At 40.9% G+C, this 25,601-nt stretch overlaps 1 protein-coding gene across 1 annotated transcript; it reads right to left on the minus strand.

Moving 5' to 3' along the window:
* Positions 1-2,068: 2,068 nt before the first annotated feature.
* ppl (periplakin) lies at positions 2,069-24,199 on the minus strand. Its single transcript, XM_084372025.1, has 22 exons — positions 24,003-24,199; positions 19,201-19,300; positions 17,508-17,662; positions 14,879-14,999; positions 13,739-13,864; positions 13,273-13,314; positions 12,957-13,118; positions 12,728-12,835; positions 11,492-11,587; positions 11,262-11,384; positions 11,005-11,151; positions 9,017-9,168; positions 8,781-8,890; positions 8,105-8,262; positions 7,788-7,966; positions 7,495-7,633; positions 6,606-6,799; positions 6,340-6,490; positions 6,126-6,209; positions 5,899-6,015; positions 4,923-5,015; positions 2,069-4,833 (listed from the first exon to the last, which is right to left on the minus strand). Exons 1-22 carry the CDS (start codon positions 24,050-24,052, stop codon positions 2,164-2,166), a joined length of 5,277 nt encoding a protein of 1,758 aa, XP_084228151.1. The 5' UTR covers positions 24,053-24,199; the 3' UTR covers positions 2,069-2,163.
* Positions 24,200-25,601: the final 1,402 nt, after the last annotated feature.

Here is a 25,601-nt window from a genome sequence, read left to right on the forward strand (position 1 = left end):
CAGAGAAAAATGACCAAATAAAAATACGTACTATGGTAAATCTAGGCTACATGCCACAAATGCGTTTATAAAGTGATATGCTTCATATTATATTTGAATCTAATATTCAACGAGCTTTCATTTCAAACAATAATGATAATTTCTGTAACATGAGAGTAAGCTGTGTGTCTATGTTCAGGTGTTTTTAACAGGACTTACTGCCACCCATTGGTAGGAGGACGACCATCTCCTCCGATATTAAGAGTCAGTAGGAGCACACCTGTGCACAAAGTATTTTACAAAACAAATATTTACACAGATGTGTAAAGGCAAAATTGATATAAATGTGATATATATATATATATATTGTCAGATAAATTCATGGTTGAAACGTGAAAGTCATCGTTCAAATGGTAGTTTGTAGTATGTTGATCAGTCATCCAGGTCATGGTAATTCTAAGTGCTCGTAGGCAACTGGACTTGTTTTCAGTTTCTTGAAGATGTTTCACCTCTCATCCAAGAGGCTTGTTCAATTTCCTTAAGGACTCTGAAGCTCACACGAGTCCTTAACGACTCTGTAAGGACACTCCCACACAGAGTTTAAAAGCCTCCAGTTAGTTAGTTAGAACTGAAGAAGCCTCTTGGATGAGAGGTGAAACATCTTCTAGAAACTGTCCAGTTGCCTACAATACAGCACTAAGAAGTAGTTTGCAGTAATTGAAGGTAAATTGCTTGCATTTTCTCAAGAACTGTACTTAATCACATTATTAAAGGTACCTTTTTGTATTTGTATTTTACATGAATATTCCCATTTTTGGCTACTTTACACTTTTACTCCACCATTTCAGAGGAAAATATTGTAGTCTACTTTTTACTCCACTAGGTGTCTTTGATAAGTTTACGAATACAAAATATTATAAACAAATGAAATATGACAGATTATTACAGTTTAAGATAAGGGCCAAATTCAAATGCTTCCCAGTAGTGCTTAAAGTAATTAAAATTAACCCCATATTTACCAGCTGTAGCATTTTAAGTGATGTCCATGTTAATACATCAATAATTATAATTGCATAGAATAATGCATATTAACTGTCACTATATCAGTCCTTACAAATATTATATGATCAGAACATAGCTTCTGATCAGACACAAGCCCCCATAAGTAATACATTTTGAGCAGGCATTTGAACAAGTGACACTATTTAGGCTTAAATAATAATTTAGGATTAGCTAAGGACAAGGACAGTCAAATTCACAACTGTTGTGAACTTGTCACTTTTTTCTTTTAAAAAAAAGTATGTTTTGGGGCATTTTGCCTCAGTAGACAGGAAAGAAGTCAGAGAGGAGAGTCGGAATAACAGTCAACCAGTGTCCCTGCTGGAACTGAACAAAGGAACGTTGTGATTAGACTACATATATAATCATTAGGATAACAGGTCGCCAATTATGGCAAATTGTTACTTTTTACATTAGCAGAACTTTTAATAGCATTTCCAACAAATAGTGAGACTACTGCAGCTCTATAGGTATCTGTCTTAGAGCTGTTCTCATTTTATCAACGTGTTCTATTTCGATATTTACAGGACACTTATCATTAAGACAGTGGCCTAAACAGAATGAAATGGTACATTTCCTTTACTTATTTTTCACCATAATAAAATTACATCCAAAAAAACAGACACATTTTTCCAGTTTGATTTGACTTTTATTGAAGCTTGCAGAGCACACATCAGATAAACCTGGGAAACCCCACAAAAAAATTATACATTTAATACCCTGGTGAATTTCAATGGCAATATTAAATCAAAGATATGCTCTCTACCCAAGTACCCAGTGTAAGAAATTAAAGCTCAGCTGCCAAAACTTTGCCTACCACGTAAAATTTTATGTTTTATCACGTGTATCATGTATCATGTTTTATATATGTTATGTTAGGCTGTAACAATTGCAATATATATCCATATATTGATGCCAGTACCACAAAACGAAATATGCATAAGCAAATAAATACGGAGTGCATTTAGGAATCATGAATAAAGTACAAAAAAAATGCCAAGTCACCACAGTATTGAAGTCAAAATGGAAGTACATTGAAACAAAGTGATTTTTAATCAACAGGAATGTAACAGAGGAAATATTGAAGAATCAAAATGATACTGCGCTACCCTTGCTTGTTTGCATTCATTTCTTGCCCGACACCATTACTCCAAACTCCTGGATGGAGATTTCTTTATTAATGTACTGCTGAAGGTTGTAATCTGTGATATGCCCGAGACGCAGAGCATCATCGATGGAGAACTTTTTCCCTGATTTTCTGTCGTGAAGAACTGAGGACTCTCCCTTGGGGCCCTTAACTGTAATCTCCTCCCAGTCACACTCCTGGCTCTGCAGGTTGACAAACATCTTCCAGTCGATCAGCCCTAGTTTGTAGGCCTCTTCAGGTCGCATCTCTTTGCCTGTATCTGGATCAATGACCACGATAGATCTACGGAGATGGCTCTCCCTTTGTTCCTTCTTCATTCTCACTGCTGTAAGGTTCTTTTGAAGCCTCTCGATTTCTTCATCCTTCTGTGTAGTTATGCGTCTGAGCTCTGCTAGTTCCCTCTGTAGTGAATCAAGCCTCAACTCCAGGTTCTTTCCATCCTCCCTTGGTGCTGTCTCAGTGATAAGACGAGTCTCTTTGGTGGTGATCTCAATCTCAGAGCGAAGTTTGCGGATCTCATTCTGCAGCCTTTGGTTTTCTTGCTGCAGTCGGTTACTTTCATCACGGATGTAGTCCAGTTCTTTATAAGATTTGGTGTTAGAGAACTCCATGTCAGAGAACCTGGTGGTCAGGGTGGTCAACTCCTGGTCAAGTTCTCGCCTTCTCCTTTTCTCCTCCTCCAGAGTCCTCTTTAGGTTCTCAATCTCATACTCGGCCTCTGGGTCCCTCTCAACTTGAATTTTCTCAGTGCGGACAACTCTTTCCTTCACATCCATTTTCTCCAGGGTGAGCTGCTGCTGGACGAGAGCATTCAATTCTTTCTCGAGCAGAGTGCGTTTGTGCCTCTCTTCTTCCAGCTGAAGTTTGAGGATGGAATGTTCCTTCTCCTGTTGGGGATCCTGCTGCAGGACTACCTTCTGTTTGACAGTCACTTTCTCACGGTTTTCTTTATCGCGGATCTCCAGTTCATGAAGTCTGACCCGAAGCCTTTGGATCTCCAATTCTGCATCGCGCCTTGCCCTGCGTTCACGCTCCAGTTCTTCCAGTTGCATGTCCAGGTCAGCCTTTTGTCTCTGCAGTTGGTAGAGCTCTGTTTTCAGCATCTCCTTTTGTTTCTGCTCATTGCTGATGTTTTGTGAGAAGGTCACACACTCTGAGCTGAGGACAACATCTTCTTCCATCTTGACCACTTCTTGATGAACAATTTTCTCACGGACCTGAGACAGATCCATTTTCCTTAGTCTGATTTTCTCTTCTTGGGCTGACCGTTCTCTCTCAAGGTCAAGGCGTTTCCTCTGTTCATCAGCCAGTTTCCTTTTGAGAGTCTCAATTTCTTCCTTGGTCTTGGGGTCTTCTCTGTATTGCAGCACTTCATTGACCACTTCCTTAGTCTGCACTTGGGGTTTAGTGTCCCTCCATCTCTGAATCTCATCACGAAGTTGACGGATCTCCATCTCAGATTTCTCAATGTGGTGGGTTTTATCTACAATTTCAATGCGAAGTCTCTCCAGTTCTCTTTCAGTCTGCGGATCTGTCTTGTATTTGATGACTTCTTTGATGATCTCTTTGACCTCCACTTGAGGCCCTCTGTTCTTCAGCATGTTCAGTTCATCCTGCAGGGATCTAAGTTGGAGCTCTGAATCTTTATAGCGCCTCTGGTGCTCTACAAGTTCAAGCCGGAGATTGGCAACTTCATTCTCAGCCTTGGGGTCAGGGCGGACGATCTCCCGCACCTTCTCCTGAATGACAACTTTGGACTTCTCCTCCTCTAGACTGGTAATTTTCCTATGAAGGTCAGCCTTTTCCCGCTGTGATGATCTTCGTTTGGCCTTCTCGTCTTCATACTGCCTTCTGAGGTTTTCTACCTCTCTTTCAAGGGCAACATCTTTCTCTACTTTTAGCACCTCCTTGATAGAGATCTTTTCCTCTGCCATTGCCTTCTCCTTCTCCATCCTTCTGAGCTTCTCCTGAAGAAATTGAAGTTCATCCTCTAGCTGCTTCCTGCCATCCATTTCCTTCTGCTTCCTGTCAAGGAGCACTCTGTACTCTGTCTCAAGTTGGGGATCATTCTGGACTTTGATCACTTCCTCTTCAGTGATCACCTCCTGTTCCCTGTTCTTCTCCTCAGCCAGGAGTGTCACCTGCTTTTGTATCTCAATCAGCTCAGTATCTTTCGTCATCTTATGCCTTCTTAGCTCATCCAGCTCCTCCCGAAGCCTGCGCATCTCCTCCTCCTGACCACGGTCTTTTTCTATACGCAAGACCTCCTTCACAGTGTATTGCTGTGCCCCTTCTTTGACCTCTGTCTCAAGGCCATGTAGCTTCAACTTAAGTACCTCGAGGTCATTCTCCAAAACATGGGTAGTGCGGCGCTCCTCCGAGAGTTTCTGCTGGACCTTATGGACTTCCTCATCCAGCTGGGGGTCAGCGACCTTTTTGATCAGCTCCTTCTTGACAATTGTGTCCTGGGGCTTCTGTCCTTCAAGGACATAGATGTCAGTCTGGATAGTCTCAATTTCTTTCTCGAGTTGTTCCCTCCTTTGGATCTCATCCTCCAGCTGCTTCTTGATTCTCCATGTCTCTTGTCCTGGGGCAGAAGCATTGACCGACTGGACATTTGTAGACTGGATGATAGTGGTGTCAGGTTGCTGTACAAAGGAAATCATTATTATAATATTGTTTTTTAAATTGTGTTATTATTGTTATTATTAATTACTGTTATGTTAAAATATGTTACCTGGTTGAGAAGACTCTGGGCAAACTCCAGATTCTGCAGCCTTTGCTTGCTCACAGCATTTACCTCAGTAAACTTAGCCTCAATAGCAGCTTCCTGTAAACATTGAAATAACATGTCATGGAAAGCACATGCAGTAAATCCTAAATCGGTGCTGCACAACTCAATCTAATGCTTATTACCTGAAAACTGCAGATAAAACGCAAACATGCCCTGCAGGTCAGTTTAAATTTCCCTTGGCCAAGAATATTCAAGCTTTGCAGCTGACTAGAGAATACCCCCCCAGATCTTCTACAGACTTTGCAACCTGAGGTTTTTAAAGTTATATGTAACTTAAAAAAATATGTGACAGAGTCACCTGTTCAGATTACAAGGGAACTCCACTAATTGCATACATGAAGATCAGCTTACTCGTCATAGGGACTACTGCTTGTCAAATCAGTCATACATTGTCCTCTCTATTTCTGGGGGTGCGTTCTAATCTAAGATATTCACCGTGAGTATATCATGCTGATGTCATCTGGCTTTTCTTGATTTAAGCCTGAGACTTTAAATCTTTCTTAACAGAAAGGCTGTGCTACAACCTGGGAGTGTGGTGTTGGAAAGATGTGGTGTTTATCAGGCATGGTGGGAAATGTAGGTACCAGGGTTTCTGGTGCCATGATTTACACTAGGGACTAGAAGTCAGGGTATATCAGTCTCGATTGCTTTTGTTTATTCTTTATGGAAGTGCAATACTAAATTGTTGGGGTACCTTTTTGCTGGCAATGGCTAATTTATGCTGAGAATGACCAACAGTAGGCCAGCTGTGTTTTACATATATGTTAGGCACATGCACTGAGCTCCATTTGAAGGGAGAGGTTATGAACAGGTTGTGTGTCTTTGCTGTGTAGTTACAAGTACAGTCACTTACAGAAGATATAATGTTTTGACTGAATTGACAGTGACATGCCACGATAGCTTGACTGTTGTGCCTCACCTCTGCCTTGACAACCAATGCAGGTGATTCTAGTCTGCTCCTCTTGTATGTCTGAGATACAACTCCATCGTCAAGGTCAAGGATAGATCTGAACTTCTCAGTTTCATTCTCATAGTCCTACAAAGAAGAATAGGTAAACCAATAATCAAACTTTCATCTTTTTTGTATTTCTGCAAATTAAAGGTTGTGTGTCGTGGTAAAGTCAATGTTGAATGTAGAATACTTACTCTGACAGCTTGTTGGTAAAGCTGAGCATTTTTGGAGACGTTGTTCAAGTCCGACTCCTTTCTTGCAAGATCAGAGAGCAAGTTCTGTATGTGACAGAAAAGTTGCTATAAGCTTTTTTTCTCCAGCACCACTGACAGACAGAATATTCCTCTTTATCAGGAATATGCGGAGCATGAATATGAGTATGGTCTTGTTTCTGCTCATTAGTCTTACCCTCTGATTCTTCAGCTTGGTCTCCACTTGTCTCGTGTCATCAGTTTCACGGGGTTCGTAGTTTGGGACGCGAGACAACCAGCTGTTCAGATTTTCATAATCATTGCGGTAATTGTTGTACGAAATCTTTGCTCTCTGCAAGCTTTGAGACCTACAACACACAGCAAGAGAGATCATTGTGCAGATCTTATGTAAAGGTCTATGTGATATGTTTTTTTTCCCGTAAGTTTTGATGCACAGATTTGTCCTTGTCCTGACCCTCTCACCTGGAGTCGAGCTGCTTGTTGAGGTTGTTGTAGCGCTTGTTGAGCTTCTGGACCTCCGCTTGCTGCCTCTCAATGTCTGGGCAGTGCTCTTGGAATTTGGTGGCCATGTTGTCACAGCTGCTTTTGGCCAAGTGAAGGTTCTGCTCTGTGTCAGTAATAAGGGACCTCTTGGACCTCAGGTCTGAGGCAGCATCCTGCCGGATGAGCAAGAAAGACTCAGTCAATATATGCAGTAATATGTCAATGATAAAATGAAAGAGAGTGAGGAGGCTTTAGAGTTTATACCTCAGATCCACCACCTAATAAAATTTTTGCATGTATGCAATAATTCCACTCATCTTTTACTGTGTATCTGGTGAGGCACTGTCTTTTCACTTGTATACACAAGGGACATGGCTAAATTTACTAGTGAGGGGGCCCTGGAGCAAAGGGGGAAGTGCAGGGTGGGAGTAAATGTAGTGGACCCTGAGCAGATCTCTGCCGACAGCATCTCCCAACCAGCGAGCCAAACCAGCTGGGTGGAATGTTTTCCAGATGTCTAGCTCCTAATGTTAAGACGCCGCCATATTATCTGCCAGAGAGTTCACCAGTGTGCACATCACAAATTATATGATGTCATCAGCAGTCACATACAAAATAACTGCATGGCATTTTTATTTTTCCGGTGCCCTCTTCTTGTTAACTTTTAGCAATAGAACCCCCCTACATATTTTGTGTTCTGGTGACTACAAACTTTATCTTGTTATACAACCTTGTTGTAAAATAATAAAATAATGAAATATTAATCTTGAATTTTGACCCAGAATACAGCATTTACTATTATTCCCCCTTTTCAGTCAGCATGGGATGTGATTGTAATGTGTGCCAAAGAACAAAAGAGCCATCTTACTGCAAGTTCACGCTGTGTTTTCTCGAGTGATGAGATTTCAGCTGGAGCAACCTCCTCCCTGGCCAGCTTGTTCTCAATGGTGGACAGAAAATTCTTTCCATTTTGGATGGAATTCTCCAGCTGGTTGGAATTCTTCAGTCTAAAACAAAGGTGTGTGCAGTTATTGGGTGAGCAGAAAAGCATTTTATTTAGCACATGTGATTTGTACACATTTAAAGCAATATAGAAACAGACAAACATGAGGAATATTACTCAAACAACAACCAAGTTGAGATAAATATCAAGTCCCTTACTTCTCCTGAGAGCACTGAAGAAGCTGCTCAACTTTGGTGTACTTTTTGTTGGCTCCATCCACCTTGCTGTGGAGCTGAGGAGCGCTGGCACAATTTGGGGTTGAGACCAAGAAGTTCTTTGCTTCTTGCACTTTAGATGACTTCTCTGGCTCGATCCTCCTGACAGCAGTAGCAATGTCCTGAAGGGAAATGTGTGGGTTGGTGAATTTTAAAATGCATAAATACTCACTCTAAAATGTTGGAGCTAAATTGGGAGATTGAGGAGTTGTGTGAAACAGCATGAAGACACAACAATAGAATGAAGTTGCAGTCATTACCCTCATATCCTGCAGGCGGTCGGTGCTGTCCTGCAGTGGCCTGCTTTGCTCCAGTGGTGGGCGCACTCGAGAATAAATAGCCTTTTCCTGTTTGTCCAGGTCACTGCTAACCTTATCCAGACCGGCCATCAGCTGGCGGCACTGCTGCTCCTGCTTGTCTGAGGTCACACACAATCACACACAACATGATCAGCACCATCATTTGGCTTCATCTACTTACTGTGCAGTAAAACATGTCCTCAAGGACTTCCACATATGATTTCCAATAAAATCTTCAGACAAGAGTTTTGTTTTGTGCCAAATTATTGACAGATTTCATACATATCAGTCATAGCTGAATAGAAACACTTTAATAGTTTAGGTTGAAGGTTTTTTTATTATTATTATTGTTTATTAAGGAATACTTTATTAAATGGTTAATTAATACTGTGTAGTTCATCCATTAACATTATTTGGATGGCCATTAAAAAGATGCAACTCATGTTTATCAACCTTTACAATTACTATGAAGTGTAATCAACTATTAATTTGCCATTCATTAATGATGGTTATTAAAACGTTTTACCAAATCAAACTGTCAAATTACAGAAAACAAATAAATCAAGTTGTTTGAGTGTGAAGACATGACAAGCTTCCTAAAATCTGCACACAGCAGAATGTGTACAGTGTCCTGTACCTGTAGCTGTGCCGGTCCCACTCGCCTTCCTCAGCTCATCGTAGCGTTTCTGCAGAATTCCCTTGCTGCTTGCCATTTTTTGCTTGATGGCTTTTTGCTGGCTGGCCATGCTGCAAGTACACAATATAGAAAAAGTTATTACTACTATAACTTCACAAAAATAAAATACAACTGAGTTTGTCATCCAGTGAATGTAGTTCTTGCACGCACATGTGTACATGTCCGCACACACTCACTTGTCAGCGATGGCCACTGCCTCGGGGTCAGTGGGGGGGATCATGAAGCAGACGGCTGGAGCAGTGAATTTACGTCCATGCGCATCCTTCACGTCCCATTTGCTCCCATTGTTCCGGAGCAGAGTGTACCTCTCCCCACGCAAAATCTGACCCTGCACACAATAAAACAATCACATTCAAGACACAACACACACACAGCTTTCATCCAAACTTGGTTGACAGATTAATAATCAAAGAGACACATAAATGTTGAGATTCCATTTTAAAATTCAATGATGACTTCATAGTTTAAACATAATAATGAAATAGAATTATTTATTGGTAAATTTAGTTTAATTTAATTTAATTGAAAACCTGACATCAGTGAGGTCAAGAGACAACCTACACATGAAGAGCTTTGCTTCACAGGCTTTATAGTCCAAGTTCAGACTTCTTCAAATTCCCTGTGTTCTGATCCTCAGGGATTTGAAACAACATCCTCAAAGTCTTTGCCTTGGCTCTCTTCTGAAGGGATTTGAATACATTTCACCACAAAACCCTTAAGTTACAGGCCTAGTATTTAGAAAAGGTAAAGCAAAGGGAGAGTGCTTAGTCATTCACTCTGATAGCAGGGAACATCCTGGGATTAGAGCACTGACAGCCAGTGACAGAAAAAATAACATAAAATAAAGATAAGATGAAAATGGGGTCACTGCCGAACAGAAAGACAAGTAGATGACAAAGACACAGGAAGTAGTACAGTTAGGAGAAAATTCCATAAGAGGAAATCAGAAGTAAGAAAACAATTCTGTACCAGGAGTAAAACAGCTAAATCTCTTCTTCTTCCTCTACTGGCCTGAAAACAACTGAACTGTGCAATGGGGTCAACATGTGTTCAGCACTGGGACAGTACTTTCTCTGCTGAGTCCGAGATAGTTAAAACTCTCTATGATGATAACCTATAATGTATTTTCATACAGACCAACTCACAATGTCACTTGCTTTTAACTCCTGTGCTGTTGTACTGAGACATGATAACATCACTATTTTATGACTGTGAAATCATCTGACCAAATAAAGATAAAGATTAATGACAACAGGTCTATGAAATGACTGGGTCTATTAATATTTCACAGAGGGATAGAGGTGACAAAAAAGTTGTCCCCTCAACTCGAGGGGACAGACTGCCAAGTCCCCAACCCTGTCTGGCCCATATGGTAGCATTTCTTTAAGAGCTCCATTTTGTCCACACTCAAGCCATCATGTGGTTGGCATTTTCAGGATTATCCACTCTGCAGACAGTCTTCCAAAAGCTCAGTTTGGGGTGTGAAGAATGCTGCAATATTAATTATTCTTCAGATTTTATCTAACTATAAGCGGATTTTAGCAAAATAAATAGGTCCAATAGGCAGAATATACCCTTTTGGCGCATAATGTCCACTGGAGTGGACAGTTGTATTTTCAGTCACAGAAACAAGATTCACACGTTAAGAAATTCTGTTTTTACCTGTCTGGTTTTCTGAGATAAAAGGATTGGAACACTTTTTATACTTGTGATTCATGGTGTCCACCGCAGTGAATATTTATGTAACGCCTTCAAAATAATATATATTGAAAAAGAATATTGGCATGATTTTTCAATTAACAGTAATAACAAATACTGAAACAAAATATTATTTTGGGATTTAGTTAAGTCCAGTTTACTTGCTGTTAAACTGTGTATAACTGCTCTATGACTAAACCAAATCTAAGTTTGAATTAATCCTTATTGGTGCAACACCACATTATCATATGTTGGTCTAAGAGTCAGTCTTTTGGGGAAACACTGAAGTCTCATACTTAGAAATAAAGTTGTGTTTTTCGAGGCTTAAAAATAATGTTGAGGGTTAAATAAAAGTTTGAATGAATGAATGACAACGATTTTTTGGTTTCTCACATTTAAAAATGAACAACAAATGCCGAGTCACTCAAAAACTGTTCATATCAGCATTCATCAACACACTACTTACATCGTCTGTGTCATATTCACACAGAGCCTCCACTGGCAGCAGCTTCTGGGGGGTTTCCCGGCGGTACTTTAGAGGCACAACCTGCAGGCTGCGCTTCTGAAGAGCACTGACCCGTTCATCAAAGTGGTTCATGGCTTTGGCTTGGTCCTACATACACACACACAAACACACAGAAAAATATATTTTCCAGTGTTGTAGAAGGAGTCAGTGGTTTGAGAGTTGGAGATGTATCCATGTACAGATAAAGAAAAACTCACATCTAACTCCTGGATCAGACCCTCCATCTGATACACATCTTTAAACTCTGGGTCGTACTTCTGGCTAACATCTTTCTCCAGCCGCTTCAGCAGGTCCTGAGTGTCACGAGCCTCCTTGTGGTACTGGATACACACATAGGATACACACACAGACACTGATGAGTTTTACCTGTTTAAATGTGTGTTTGAGTGTGCAGTGTATGAGTGCTCAACTGTCGTGTGTGTCTCACCTTGTGGTACTCATCCATCTGTTTGAGATGGTTTTCCTCACAGATGAGCAGGTTCAAGTACTCCTTCCAGTCAGCGTGGACTGCCTCCATATGAGCCTGACAGACAATAATGTATATGGGCATTAGTAAAACTGAAGTAACATTTAAAGTACAATACATGCATTGACCAAAACTCTTCACACAGTCAGTGAAACAGCAGTGTACTTGGACCAAATTGTGAAACATTCTTCATTAATTTCACACAAAATGCACCGATGACCACATCTTCCAAATTCAGGAACTCTTTTCTCATTCATACTCCATATTTAAGACAGAACGATGGTAAATGTCATGCAAATAATCATTCCAAACACAGCTAACTGAAATTTCAGTTGAAAGCCACCCAGGTGTCCTGTTATTAGTGTTTAGAGATGGAGAACTGGAACCCTCACAGTACTGTACAGTATGAGTGATTATACTACACATGTTGGGTTTTTGTAATTATCATTACAGTGCTGGATGGAAGTAAATTATTATATGTAAAGATATAGAATAATAAAAGATATTGAAGCATTTCTGATTCATTCTTGTTACATAAACTTTACAATAGTCAAACGAGCAAAAAGTTGTTATTCCCATTCTCAAATGGAATACTCATATGCCTGTCATTAAAGTGAAAAAAATATTCTAAAATAAAGTGATTATTTGTGCTGACATTGTGGGCATCTTACCCGCTGCGCCCACCCAAACCCCCTGACACAACACAGGGCAAACATCATTCAGTATACGAATGGAGGAGAGTGTCAGCCTGGAGTATAAGAACCATGCTGACACATTCTGAGCCTTAGTAATGTCAAAAATAGTTGATAGTGCAACCTGAAAAAACGGTAATATTCCAGTAATAGATGATGTCTCAACTATTATTGTTCATGGCTAGTCAATGACCACTGGATTACTTTGATACTCAGGGAAGTTATTTGGAGTGTCTTCTTTCTATGATTTCTAAGAAGATTTATGATCTTCGCGATGGACCTCACACTATCCAGAAGAAGTGTTAGTCACACTTAATCTAAAAGTATGTGTATCATGTCTTTGTTTAGATTTGACTCAGAGGAACAATAGCATTTTAGTAGTCATGATGACCATGATGGTGAGCAGCCAGTCTACAATAACTACCTTCTCATCTCATGCACTGTCTTTGCCTTATGTCCTCCTACCCCCCACCTCACCCAGTTAAGTACATGGATGATCGTTTACCGCAATGACATTCTTCCCTGGATGGTCAGAGGCAATCAGCTTCTCTCCATCGTCATTCAGCTTGGTGATGGTGGCCTCCTTGGACTCTAGACATTTGCTGATGAAGTTCTGTTGGGATGAGACAGATGTTCTGAGTTAACTGGATATCATGTTTGATTTACATGGCCGTGTCCGTATGCATTGATTCAAAATGTATATATGCAGTGTGTGTGGCCATCCCCTCAGCTACCTCATACTGCCTCTGGCGAGCAGGGTAGCCCAGGTTGGTATCGCTCCAGTCATAGTTGAGCCTCTCCTCGGCCTGCTGGTCCATCCAGTACAGCTCATTGGTGCAGCGCTGCATGTAGTCCCGCAGGCTCAGCAGGTTGCGCTGACGAGCGGTGGAACTGGCCTATTCGAGGGAAAGAAAGAAAAACTTAAAACTATAACCAGTAGATTTTCAAACATGATGACAGGCAAGAACCAGTTTATAATATATAAACACACAAAGTATACACATACACCTGAAGGCTTATAGAGTGAATGTGTGTGTGTGGGTTTATTACCAGCAACTTGTTGTACTTCATCTGGAGGCCACTGACGTATTCCTGTAGAAACAGAGCAAACAGGGAGAGTGAGAACAAGCCAAACAAGTCTAGGCTCATGTCAGTTATATATGACAGAGAAAACTTTTACTTATTGTACATCACTGCTAAAACTGATGGTTATGTTAAGCAATTTTTACAACAAGTAGTCCTGATCAAGCAATCTGGTCAACTCGACATTAAGAACATGCTCAAATCAGCATGAGAGCAGCACGATGATGTATATGTATATACATATATACATATACGTATACATGTCTTCCATTTGGTTGGTAATTGCAATTTTTTCTTCAATATAAACAATATTAAAAGAAAATTTGAACAGTTGAAATATATCCAACTCAACCAATAATATAAATGAACTAATACAGTTTCACAATTATTACCACTCATGAAACTCAAGCAGTTTTTGTTTTTTTGTTCTTACCTTGTCTCCACTGGTGGTGATGTGAGGGGCCAGAGCCTCTACCTCGCTGTGGAAGATATTGTGTTCCTCCACCTCATTCTCCACAGACGGCAGGTCCTCTCCAAAGCCTTTATTGGTCAGGTTGGCCTGGGCAGGGAGACAAAACAATACGTCTTAGTCCACTCCACCATATGTTGACAGTTTGGACTTAACTTGGTCTGGCTGTAATTCACTTTGTCTATCATACTGTTGAACTGTTCACCTAAATATGAAATTAAATCTTCATAGCATTACAGCTGAAGGCCTCCAGAATGAACAATATACATCCCACATAAGTTAATAAATGTAATGCACTGCATTGTATCTCCTGTGTATGAATATGAACAAAGTATATTTTCCATTTTGGTATTTCCTTATCTTGATTATCTTTGGACCTGATGTATACTGAAGGGCTCCTATCACCCTGTATGTCTTCAGATCGAGCCAGTTGTTTATGTTTCATGTGCTCTAGCTTTCTTAAATAATTAAAGCTTCATTAACTGTGTGTTTCAGCCACTTTGGAGCAGAAGAACAAGCTGAACACTCAACCTTAGACATATTATCACCTAATGTGTGAGCAAACAGTTGCCTATTTAAACATCTTGCGTACACAGAGCAACATTTTTTTTTATATTCAGCAGATAAATGTCAGTCGAACATTCACTCTCCCTTTAGCTCCCTTTAGCTCGGTCTCCTCCAACTCCTGAGAAAAATATTTGTCTGCTAACTATGTTAAACCACTACTCTGTCTACTGTTTGGTGCTGGGGTTTATCAGAGCATTTTCAGTGGAAACAGCTGCTGCCGTTAACACTACCGAGAGGAGCTTCTGGCCTGAAAATTCAAAGCAATTAGCTAAAACAACCTAATTAGGGACAAACTGGGGCTCAGGGGTAAAGACGCAACCATGAACTGCAACATCCTCAGTTTGAGTTCGGCTGCCGGCATTCATTGTGTGCATCAAGTTCTCAAAAATGTAATACAATCCATGTCAACACATTAGGAAAATACTAATATCAAGATATATTCTAATATTGTTCCAAACCACACATCAAACAGCATCAACAACTTCTGAGTGTGATCTTTGTCAGGTCCACAGTTGCACCCTGTGACATGATTCCTACCAGTTTATCATCCATCATGTTGCCCCAGTTGATGCTGGGCTTCCCCTCAGTGCGACTCAGGTGGTAGATATGGTCATGATCCTCTCTCAGCTTTATCACTCTGTCACGCAGCTGCTTCATGCTGAAGACACACAAACAAAAGACAATACAGAATGGGTTTCTGGGGTAACATTCGTTAAATTCAGCACAGCAGTCATGATGTCCCCTCCTTCCTCCTCCCCTTCTCCCCCCCCTTCTCACCACTGATCCCCAACAACAACAACAACAACAACAACAACAACAACAGTGCTGTTCCCTCCTCCCCTCTCCTCTCACCTCAGCCTCCTCCCTGCATAACTGCAGATCAGGTCAGGGGAGAACTGATGAAGCTTCGCCCCAGGAAAGCAGCAGGCCCTGACAAGGTGTCTCCTCGATTGCTTAAGACCTGCGCTGCTGAACTGGGGGAGCCACTCCAACATGTTTTCAACCTCAGCCTTCAGCTAGGAAAGGTGCCCACCTTATGGAAAACGTCCTGCATCGTTCCAGTTCCGAAAAAGAACCGGCTCAGCGAGCTGAACGACTTTCGACCGGTGGCGCTCACATCACAGCTGATGAAGACGCTCGAGCGGCTCTTCCTCAATCTCCTCAGGCCCCAAGTGCACCATGCCCAGGACCCCCTACAGTTTGCCTACAGGAATAATGTTGGTGTTGAGGATGCTATCCTCTATCTCCTACATCGTGCCCACTCACATCTGGATAAGGGAAGTGGCACAGTGAGGATCCTCTTTCTGGACTTCTCAAGTGCCTTTAACACCATCCAGCCCCTTATCCTCCAGGACAAACTGCCGAGGATGCAAGTGGACCCCTGCCTGGTGTCCTGGATCTCAGACTATCTCACCGGTAGACCACAGTATGTCAGGCTGAAGGACATCACGTCTGACACTGTGGTCAGCAGCACAGGAGCTCCTCAGGGGACGGTGCTGGTCCCTCCTCTCTTCACACTATACACCTCAGACTTCTGCTACAGCTCTGAGCTGTGTCACGTCCAGAAGTTCGCAGATGACACAGCCATCATGGGGTGTATTAGGGATGATATGGAAGATGAGTACAGGAGTCTGGTAAATGACTTTGTTGTCTGGAGTCAGAAGAACCATCTGCAGCTGAACACCTCAAAAACCAAGGAGCTGGTCGTGGACTTCGGGAAGTCCAGACCATGTCCACGTCTGGTGCTGATCAGGGGTGATGAGGTGGAGGTTGTAGGTAACTACAAGTACCTCGGGCTGTGGCTGGACAACAAGCTGGACTGGTCATGCAACACAGACCACCTGTACAAAAAGGGCCAGAGTAGACTGTACTTCCTGAGGAGGCTACGATCATTTAACGTCTGCAGGAAACTCCTGCGGATGTTTTACCAGACTGTGGTCGCTAGTGTGCTTTTCTATGCTGTGGTATGCTGGGGTGGCAGTACATCAAAAAAGAACTCCACCAGACTGGACAAACTGATCAGACGGGCTGGCTCTGTGGTTGGTTTAAAGCTGGACTCTGTGGTGACAATTGCAGAGAAGAGATCACTGAAAAAACTACTGGCTGTCATGGATGATGCCAGCCACCCCCTGCATACTGTCATCAGTGCACAGAGAAGCCAGCTCAGCAACAGGCTGCTCCTCCCTAAGTGCAAAACAGACAGACTCAAAGACTCCTTTGTCCCATGAGCCATCAAACTCTATAAATCTGCACTTGGTGGGAGGGGGAGGAGTAGCAGGAGAGTGGGGATGGGGAAGGTGCATTCAACATGACCTGAACACCTAGATCTGTAGTGCTGTAAATGTGCAGTAACTACAATAACTGTACAATATCTCTGTGCAATAACAACAATAACTGTGCAATATCTACTGTGCAATGTACCATTTTTCTTATATTATTATATTTATTATATTTTTGTATTTATATTTTTATACTTGCACTGTACCTGTCCTACACACAACTGTGCTCTTTTTGTGCTTTTACTTCTACTTTTTGTCTATTTGAACTCTGTGTGCTTTTCTTTTTACTTTTTTACTGTACTGTCAGTGTTTGTGATGCTGCTGGAACCTCAATTTCCCTGAGGGAACCTTCCCAAGGGATAAATAAAGTACAATCTAATCTAATCTAATCTAATGATATTTCTTTCTGAACTTGTATTCTGACTGAGACAACTATGAGCTCTTCTAACCATGAGCGCCTGTGGATGGTACCATAATATATTTGCATCCCCAATAAAGGCCAGGTAACAGTTGTGAGGTAAAAAGAACAATGCATGCTATAATAGTTCAGATTTATTTTCATTAGTAAAACATCACAATCGTGTCATACTCACCACTCTGCTGATCTCACAAATACTCCTTTCATTCACTTATTACTGTAAATCATCACATAATGGTTTATTTACCTCAGTGGCTTCATTTTCTAAATTCTTGTGTTTCCCACTAAATACAAACTCAACACTTTCTCCATGAACAATGTTAAAGGAACAGTTCACCCAAAAATGGCATTTCAGTCATCATCTGACACAAGGCCTCTTGTGGATAAAGTAGGTTAAATATTTTGTCACATAGCACAGTATAGCCTTTAAGCATTGGAAGAAGCCCAGGAGCAGGAGAGTACGACTCACTCTTGTTCTATCATCTCAGCCTGTGGATGCTGGAGGCGCTTAGCATCGACGGCATCCTCATCCAGGCCAGTGAGCAGCTCCAGAGAGTTGAGGATTCGCTTGTTGGTGTCATCCTGATACAGTGTCGGCTTCCCCTCATTAATCTTACTCACATCCTGGAGAAAAAACATATTGGGGGTCAGCTGGATGGCTAATATTTAATGTCAAAGAAAACACAAACAGCAACTGAATAAACACACTAGGTGAACATTTTATGTCTGTTCTCAGTCTTTTCTCCTTTACATTATTTTACAATTGCTTTAAAGTCACAGTGATAATGAAGTTAGAGTGTCGTCACTAATGTGATTCAGAGTGAAAAGGAATATGTAGGCAAGGTTTAGTTAAGAGAGGGACTTCCTCAACTAAAAGCAGGTAGTCACATAAAAGCCATGTATCTGGTAAAATGGCCAGGGGTGTGCTGGTCACATACAAAAAAAAAAGACCAGGGCAAAAAAACAAGGGTGGATAAATAATGTGCATGCCAACTAAGCATATTTTGCATTTCCGTTTGATAAATTCAATATAAATGTTATTGTCTCTTTCAGTTACTGCAGGTTTGTGTGCGTTAATGTCTTAGCCAACTGTCTTGTGTAGTAAGGTACAAGTGCCACATGATGGCAGTAGCTGCATTTGAAGTACGATTTTAATTTGAAATGGACTTGTCAAACCGAGTGATTTCGAAAAAACTTTACTTGGAGACTAAAGCACAACACAGAGCATTAAAGAGATATCTGTTGCCCTCCACACACACTTCCCTCACCCATGTTGTTAGATCAGTTGGGAGAGCATAAGGGTTAAATGAATAACAACGGAACAAACAACTCTTACTTGCTCTTGCTACAGTATGAAAGGATCCAATGAAAGATAGTTGCAGTGTGGGTAGTGTAGTCCAGTCTTTTTGATTCTGACCCCTACTAGACTGTTCTTTTGTCTTTTTTTTTTTTGTCTGTCTTTTGAAAGTCTTCCAACTTATAACTTACAAAAAAATACATTTCATCTCAACTATTCAACTATGAATATAGAAATCTTTGTTTTATTACACCAACCTGTTATAGTTTTAATCAGATTGAACTGATTGGGATGGGAGGAGTACTCTAAATATAAGGTACTCATGTTGCTATTTGCAAAGCTTCTTACTTGTAGGCTTATTCAAAATTTAAGAGATGAATTTATGCTTTAATCATTTTTTAACTCTTTGAACTCTGGTTGAACTCTGATCATTTACCATCTTGATGCAGAGGGTAGGTTCTGTAGGGTATGTAAAATCTCGAACCCAAAGATATTACGTATTTTTCCCAGAGGTAAAGTTAATATATCAGATTTTGAAAATTAATATAGCCGCGCACAACAATTTGCCATGTAAAGATATAGTGGAGTAATGGTGTCCTGAGTAGAAAGAGATGGGCGGGCCACTCGTGCATGTTAGCGTTGGTGAGCAATTCTGGAGAGAATTGATTTCATAACCAGGTCTTTAAGTACTGGCACTTTTGGTAGGTGGCATCTGCATTTACATCCTGGGAATGAGATTCAACAATCAACAGTATTTTCCACACTTGCTTACTGCCCCTCTAAGTGGCAATATCTCTGTTTATTTGGAGATTGTCAGCATTAACAGATATCTGAGGCCTTTGGAGACTGCTTTATCAGATTGTACCTTGTTGAGGTTCTGTTCGACGTCATAGATGTTCTTCTGCACTTTATCAGCATTCTTCTGCAGCTTCTCGATCAGAGCGGTCAGTTCTGTTGACGGAGCCCTGGAAGACAAATACAGAGAGGTGATTTTCCCATGTCCATTACCATTGGAGATAGCAGCCACAGCTGCTACATTTAAGGATATGAACACAATGATGTCAATGAAATGTCATTCATTCAATTGGAGTTGTTGCTTAAATGGTCAGCTAGGACTTTTGTACGTTGTGTGCATTATGGAAAATTTTAAAATACCAACTGGTGCCACATGGTTATACTGAAAAAAATATAATTAATTGATTTGTTGATCGTCTGGCCAATTTTATTATAATTGTATAATTTTTGAATATCTTATAGACTAAAAAATCAATATTAATTTAAAAAATAATTAATTTCAACGTAATAATTGTAAGTTGCCTTGGACAAGTGTCTGCCCAATGAATGTAATGGTTTTTCATCTTTGTATGTGTCGCAAGGTTTAAAAACAAAAATCATTAAACCCCAAATTATGATAGTGTTTGATGTCAAAACAACATATTACCTAAACTGAGGTTGGCAAAATACTCAGATTCAACATTTAGGCGAATATGTTTGAGGACTCAAGGCCAAAAAACTTGATCAGGACATCCCTAATATTTACAGACTAATTTCATCTGAGCAGTACTTTTAACTATACTGTGATATGTACTGTACTGTACTGTACTGATGTCTGTTTACAGTTACAGCTATGAGCTAGTTCTATGACTAGTAATTACTTGATGAGTCATAACCTGCTTCTATTCAACATTTCCCCTGGGATCTTCATACCGGGATGATGACTCACAGTTTTTTCCTGAGAATCATAATAAATGCCAGCATTGTATCTGACTGACTGGATGCAAATGAACATAAGTCAATATAATATGTATAACGATATAGAACTGGAGACAGGATACTGATTTAGACAGCTGAATTAAAGGAAACTCAACGAGCAGGTTTTTGCCTCATATCATGCAGCAGACACACCTCTTCCAATCACTGTGATAACTATCACTCACTGCAATGTGTGCCAAAGTGCATGTTCAAGTGCTCCTCTAAAGCACAGTATCACTCATGATGTACAGAGCGTATAGTGTTAATATGGAGCACTGGAACCAACTTTCTGTTAGATCTGCCTTTATTCTTTAACTGCCTCAGGAGTTGTTTGGCACCAGGGCCTGACTGACATCAACATGGCCCATTTCATTGGCTGATATGTGTGTGTGTGTGTGTGTGTGTGTGTGTGTGTGTGTGTGTGTGTGTGTGTGTGTGTGCGTGCGTGCATGCGTGTGTGTGTCTGTGGGCCGGTGACAGACGCAGAGCAAAAACACTCCATGTCTATCAACTCAAATCCACTATCCATCTCCTCACACACACACACACGCTCATTTACACCTATTCACCATCTGTACATAGGTTACTTAATGTCTGCAGAATGCAAACTTTAATTTCGAAGCGCCTGCTGGATTTGATAAGGGTTATTTATGTCAGAACAAGTTTGAACTGGTATGTACTGTAGAGTTCTGCAGAAGCAGCTTGCAGTTTGACTGTTGAAGCCTATCCTAATGAAAAACACCCTGAGGGGGTTTTCTGTCATCTTAGAACACTCACTCATGATAGCAAACATGTTGTTCTCTTCTCTCACTGCAGCCCTCAGTCCAACAGGTCCTTGTTTAAGCACAGTCCCTATATACTGCACGTCCCCTATATCCCATTTGGATTGCTACCAAAAGACTCAATGCATGAGGACAAAAAGAACATCAGCTGCTTGTTAAATACTAGGCATATGCACAGTTACCAGTGTTATTTCCTTGCATGCTTTAATCAGATAAAGTAGAGAACATGTGTCGGAAAAGTCATGGCTTTCAAAGTTGAGATGTTGTTGTTCTAAAATTCAGAACAGATGAATTATCTGTGCCTTGGTGGAGTGTTTAGCAGTCCCACTGACTGTGATCAAAGTCAATAGATAATTATTACATTATTCGAAAGAGTTACTTGTGTTGATTCTCAGAGTAATTCTTTTTTTTTTTAACTGTAATTCAAGCAACTGAGAGCAGTGCTACAATAATTCTACCTGCTCTACCATGTATTCTGTGCTCCAAACATGTTGTCAATGATTTCTAGGGAGGCCAATTGGCTTTACGTCAATGTTTTGAGTGTGTTTATGTTGATTCCGGGAAGGAACTGGCACTGGAACGTTAGCTTGAGAAACACAACTCAGATGTTTCCACGGGGATAGGGTCAAATTAGAACCAGAAAGTTTCAGCATGAAATCACAGAGGGTGTGGAGGGCTGCTGCTGTCCATGGAGCCCTGCTCCATCTCAGCTGACTGCTCTCCATCCATATGTTGCTCATGATACATGGACAGATTATGAGACAATGGGCCCCAGGGCAGAGACATTTAAAAAGGACCCCCGCCCCTCTTACATAATAGCAAAACCAACACATTGAAAATGACACAGCTGCATCAATAAGAGTCAGTTTTTGTCTCTGGTTAATTTTTTTTACACCTCTTTGTGGTCCTTATATGACTCTGGTGGTCCTTTTAACAGCTTGAACCCCTGAGTCTGTGCATAGTAGGCTTTTTCAGTAATCCATCCATGTCTAGATAAGGAGAGAAGATATATTTCAAAGAGATTTGAAGTTAAAAACCCTGTGTTACCTTATGAGGCAGCTGGATTCGCATGATCATGAGATCATGATGGATTTCATCTTGCTTATCTCTTAAAGCTATGTGCTTGTGGTCGACCACACAGGCATCAAACCAATCAGTGTCCTATGAGCGTGGGTGTACGGACGTGGTTTAGGTGTGACAACCAGCTGGAGAAGTGGCTGTTCATTTGAAATCAACATTGACGGCTCCTCAAGAGGTTAGCATAGCTGCCATAGCATCGGTTATATCAGAACTGGAGAGTATATTTCATTGACATTTTAAATTTAATTGAATTTCACTCTTCTCTCAACTGGCTTTGGTAAGATTTTTAGTGACCAACGCGCTCCAATGGTGGTAGTGTTCTCTTACAGTTGATCTGACTGTTTGAAGTTAGCCTGTGAAAGACAGCAATGGACAAATGGTCCATCCAATCACCTGCCATCCAAGTATTTTTTTAAGTGCCTGCCATTTTCGGAACAGTTTCTTGCGTCACCTTTCCAAATGGTTCTGTGTAAAAAAACATCTGGCAAGTCAAATTATTCCAACAGGCCCAAATGAGCATTACACCTTATTACTGATTGGATGCAAAGATAGGTACTAATCCCCAGCTCTGAGACTTTGGTTATTCGGCCATCTTCGGATCTCATGCTTCAACTTGAGGCTGTCATTAGACCGCCTCACACTGACAGTTTGCCGGAGATCACAGCGTTCTTGTTTATATTTTTTCATGCACCAACTGAAACCTGAATATGAAGAGCAGCATGAAGAGAATGAACAGGGTGGAGCTGCATTATTCGGATTCCATCACTCTCTGTTGGTGGTTATCAGGGTACAGATGTTTTTAAGCAGTCATTATAATAATGTCTTATCTTCCCTATGGCATCCTCATTGTTGCCTGATGAGTAGAAACCAATACAGATACAAAACTGCATATAAATCAGTGAACTTCTTTAACTAGGCATCTTAAAATAAATCTACTGCCGGTGCATGAGTCCTCTGGAGGAAGATAGTGGATTACTTATCTCTTAATGGCAGGTGTGACAGTGGGAGGAACACACCTTACACTAGGGATTACTATTTGAACACAAGATTAGTCTGTCTGTTGGTATTCAACGCCAAAGGTTGTTATTTTGTGGGCCCCTGACCCCCTAATGCCTGTTGAGTGACAAGGAGCATGATGTGCTCCACTGTGTTAAATGCAGGTTGAAGGTGGGACATTTGGTTGAAATGAAAATGAGCAGGCTAGAGATAATGATTTCATGAGCCAACTTCAGCCTCACCATTACACTTTATCATTTCCAGGCTTGGTGCAGGAATATTGTGGGAGAGGCTGCAAGCAATTCCTCACACATTGTCTTTTAAAGGAGGGCAGCCCAATACTTATCCAACCAGTTACAGCAACTTTACTACACTGCCTATCAACCACACCCTCACTTGACTTAAAGCACACTTTGTGCACTCTAGTTTACAATTGTAATTTTATTTACATTTCTCCTTAAACGCAGTTCATGCGGACACCAGCTAATCCAAGTACATCACATCCTAATAAATAATTGACACCAGACACGTCAAACACCAGAAAGTTGATGTTTGATAGGCAAAAACAACCTTTAGTAGTTTAGTAGTTTGCATTTAGTTATTCCACGACAAGTTACACCTTATTCTCTTGTTCAGAAAACGCACCATACTCCATTTAAAAAAATACTAAATATAACTAACTTTGCCTGTCCGCAAATATAAACCATGATTTCTCTGAAACTTACGGTGTTTTCTGAATAAATGTGATTTGATGTTTAATTCGGGAAGTATGGAATTCACCTAGCATTAATTCATCTTATTTAAATGTCATTTATTGAACATACTGTCCACAGTATTCTATCCATTACCACAGTGTATTTGGATGGAAGAAGTTCGTACAGAATCAATGATAAAAGATTAAGACAACATGCAGCGTTAGGCCTACTTATTATGTTACTCCTGAAGTAAAGACAAACGGAAGGATAAAGTCAGTACAGTAGAGTTCCGTATGATTTTAAACTCAGCTAAACCATATCCAGAAGACGCCACAGCTTGTTGTAAAAGAAAGTGTACTTACGTTGTTTTGGGCTGCGTTATAGCGGTGGACTTGCTCTTTTTCTTAAACATGGTGACATGTAAGTGGCTTCTGACAAGAAAACAATTCCTGCGGGACAGGTGAACCTCAGCTGTGTGTGAGTGTGTGTCCTCTGCTCGCTCCGGTGTGTGTGTCGTGTGTCAAGATTCCACACCGACTTTTCAATGTCAGAGCCTCCCCTTCACAGACACCGGAACAGCGCCACTGGGCTCATCATCCGGAACGTTCACTTTTTGTTTTCACGCCCAACCTGTGTACCTGCAGAGGACAGGCCCCGCCCCTCAGATAACCTCCCAGGCATTCACACACGCGCGCGCACACACACACGCACACACATGCACGCAAAACACATACTCACACATCCATTACATAAGTTCATGTAAATCAACATTATTTAGAGACCACTGCAGCTGAGAAACATGAAGCAGTGTTAACTATAATGTCCTGATGGAGACAAACAGCAGTATGTGGTGTCACTGCAGTACACTGGACATTATCATGGCACAACAATTCAAAGTGCACAACTATGTAAAACAGGGTGTGACAGCAACTGTGTGTTCCTTCTCAGAGGAACAGTGTGTGTTTATGAAGTTATTTTTTTGTAATGCAACAGATTTATAGATAGAGCTGTTGTTATAGAGATGAAAACAGCCATTAAAAGAGTACGGCATAATTCAAAATAATTCAGTACAAATCAACTATTAAATACATAGACCAACATGGACACACCCTTAGCAGTCTGTGTGTGTTTGCCCGTGCGTGTGTGTGTGTGCGTGTGCATGTGCGTGTCGGTGTGTGTTTGGGTGAGTTGCTTTGTAGCTTGGGGGTGTGGCAGAAGGACAACACTGGCTGAACCAGTCAGACTCGACAGTGTCCTCCTTCTATGTTAATACTGTGTGTGTGTGTGTGTGTGTGTGTGTGTGTGTGTGTGTGTGTGTGTGTGTGTGTGTGTGCGCGCGCGCGTGTTTGTGTGTGTGTCTGTCAGTGTAAGGTGTGTTACAGTGATACTACGACTCAACGCAGAATTTCCAGGTAAACTAACTGAATTGAAAAGGGAAAGAAAGGACATCAAAGTAGACACCAAACATCAGCAGAGACTTGACGACTCAGCTTGTATAAGCTGATGGAGCTCCAGCTCTTACAACCACTGGATTCTACATTTCCTTATATGTAGAATTGTTTGAGGGTCTACCCTGAAGACATCATAAGGGCATCCACCTTTTAGAACACCAGTGTCACAGCAGAAAAATGTCACTGGTCAATTAAATACATGCAAATGTTGACAGACTACTTTAAGAATACTTTATTCCAGCTGTTTACATCACGGTGGTTGAGAAGCATGTTCAAATGTTTGTTGCTGTAATTTTCCCAAGTCAGATCCCTCTTCCTAATATTGTCAACCACTGTGCAGTGTTTTGGCATTTGTAAAGCTTTCAAATAGCCTACATGGAAATATACTAATGCTTTCAAACTTAACTAACTAACCTGGACTGTGTTTAATTATCTCACTATAGCAGTGTTGTACAGTGCACAAATGTCATAAAATTAAAGATATGTGTTAAAGTATTTGGTATAAGTGCA

This window comes from Pagrus pagrus, assembly GCF_965226575.1.
Source record: "Pagrus pagrus genome assembly, chromosome: 13".
Taxonomy (NCBI): Eukaryota; Metazoa; Chordata; class Actinopteri; order Spariformes; family Sparidae; genus Pagrus; species Pagrus pagrus.

Excerpts from the sequence above, each read along its gene's own strand:
- ppl (XM_084372025.1), bottom strand. The coding sequence starts at position 24,052 with ATGTTTAAGAAAAAGAGCAAGTCCACCGCTATAACGCAGCCCAAAACA. Across the intron at positions 15,000-17,507 it reads GCTGAGATGATAGAACAAGA|CATGAAGCAGCTGCGTGACA; the intron begins GTGAGTCGTACT and ends GTGTGTCTTCAG. Across the intron at positions 7,967-8,104 it reads ACCGCCTGCAGGATATGAGG|GACATTGCTACTGCTGTCAG; the intron begins GTAATGACTGCA and ends ATTTCCCTTCAG.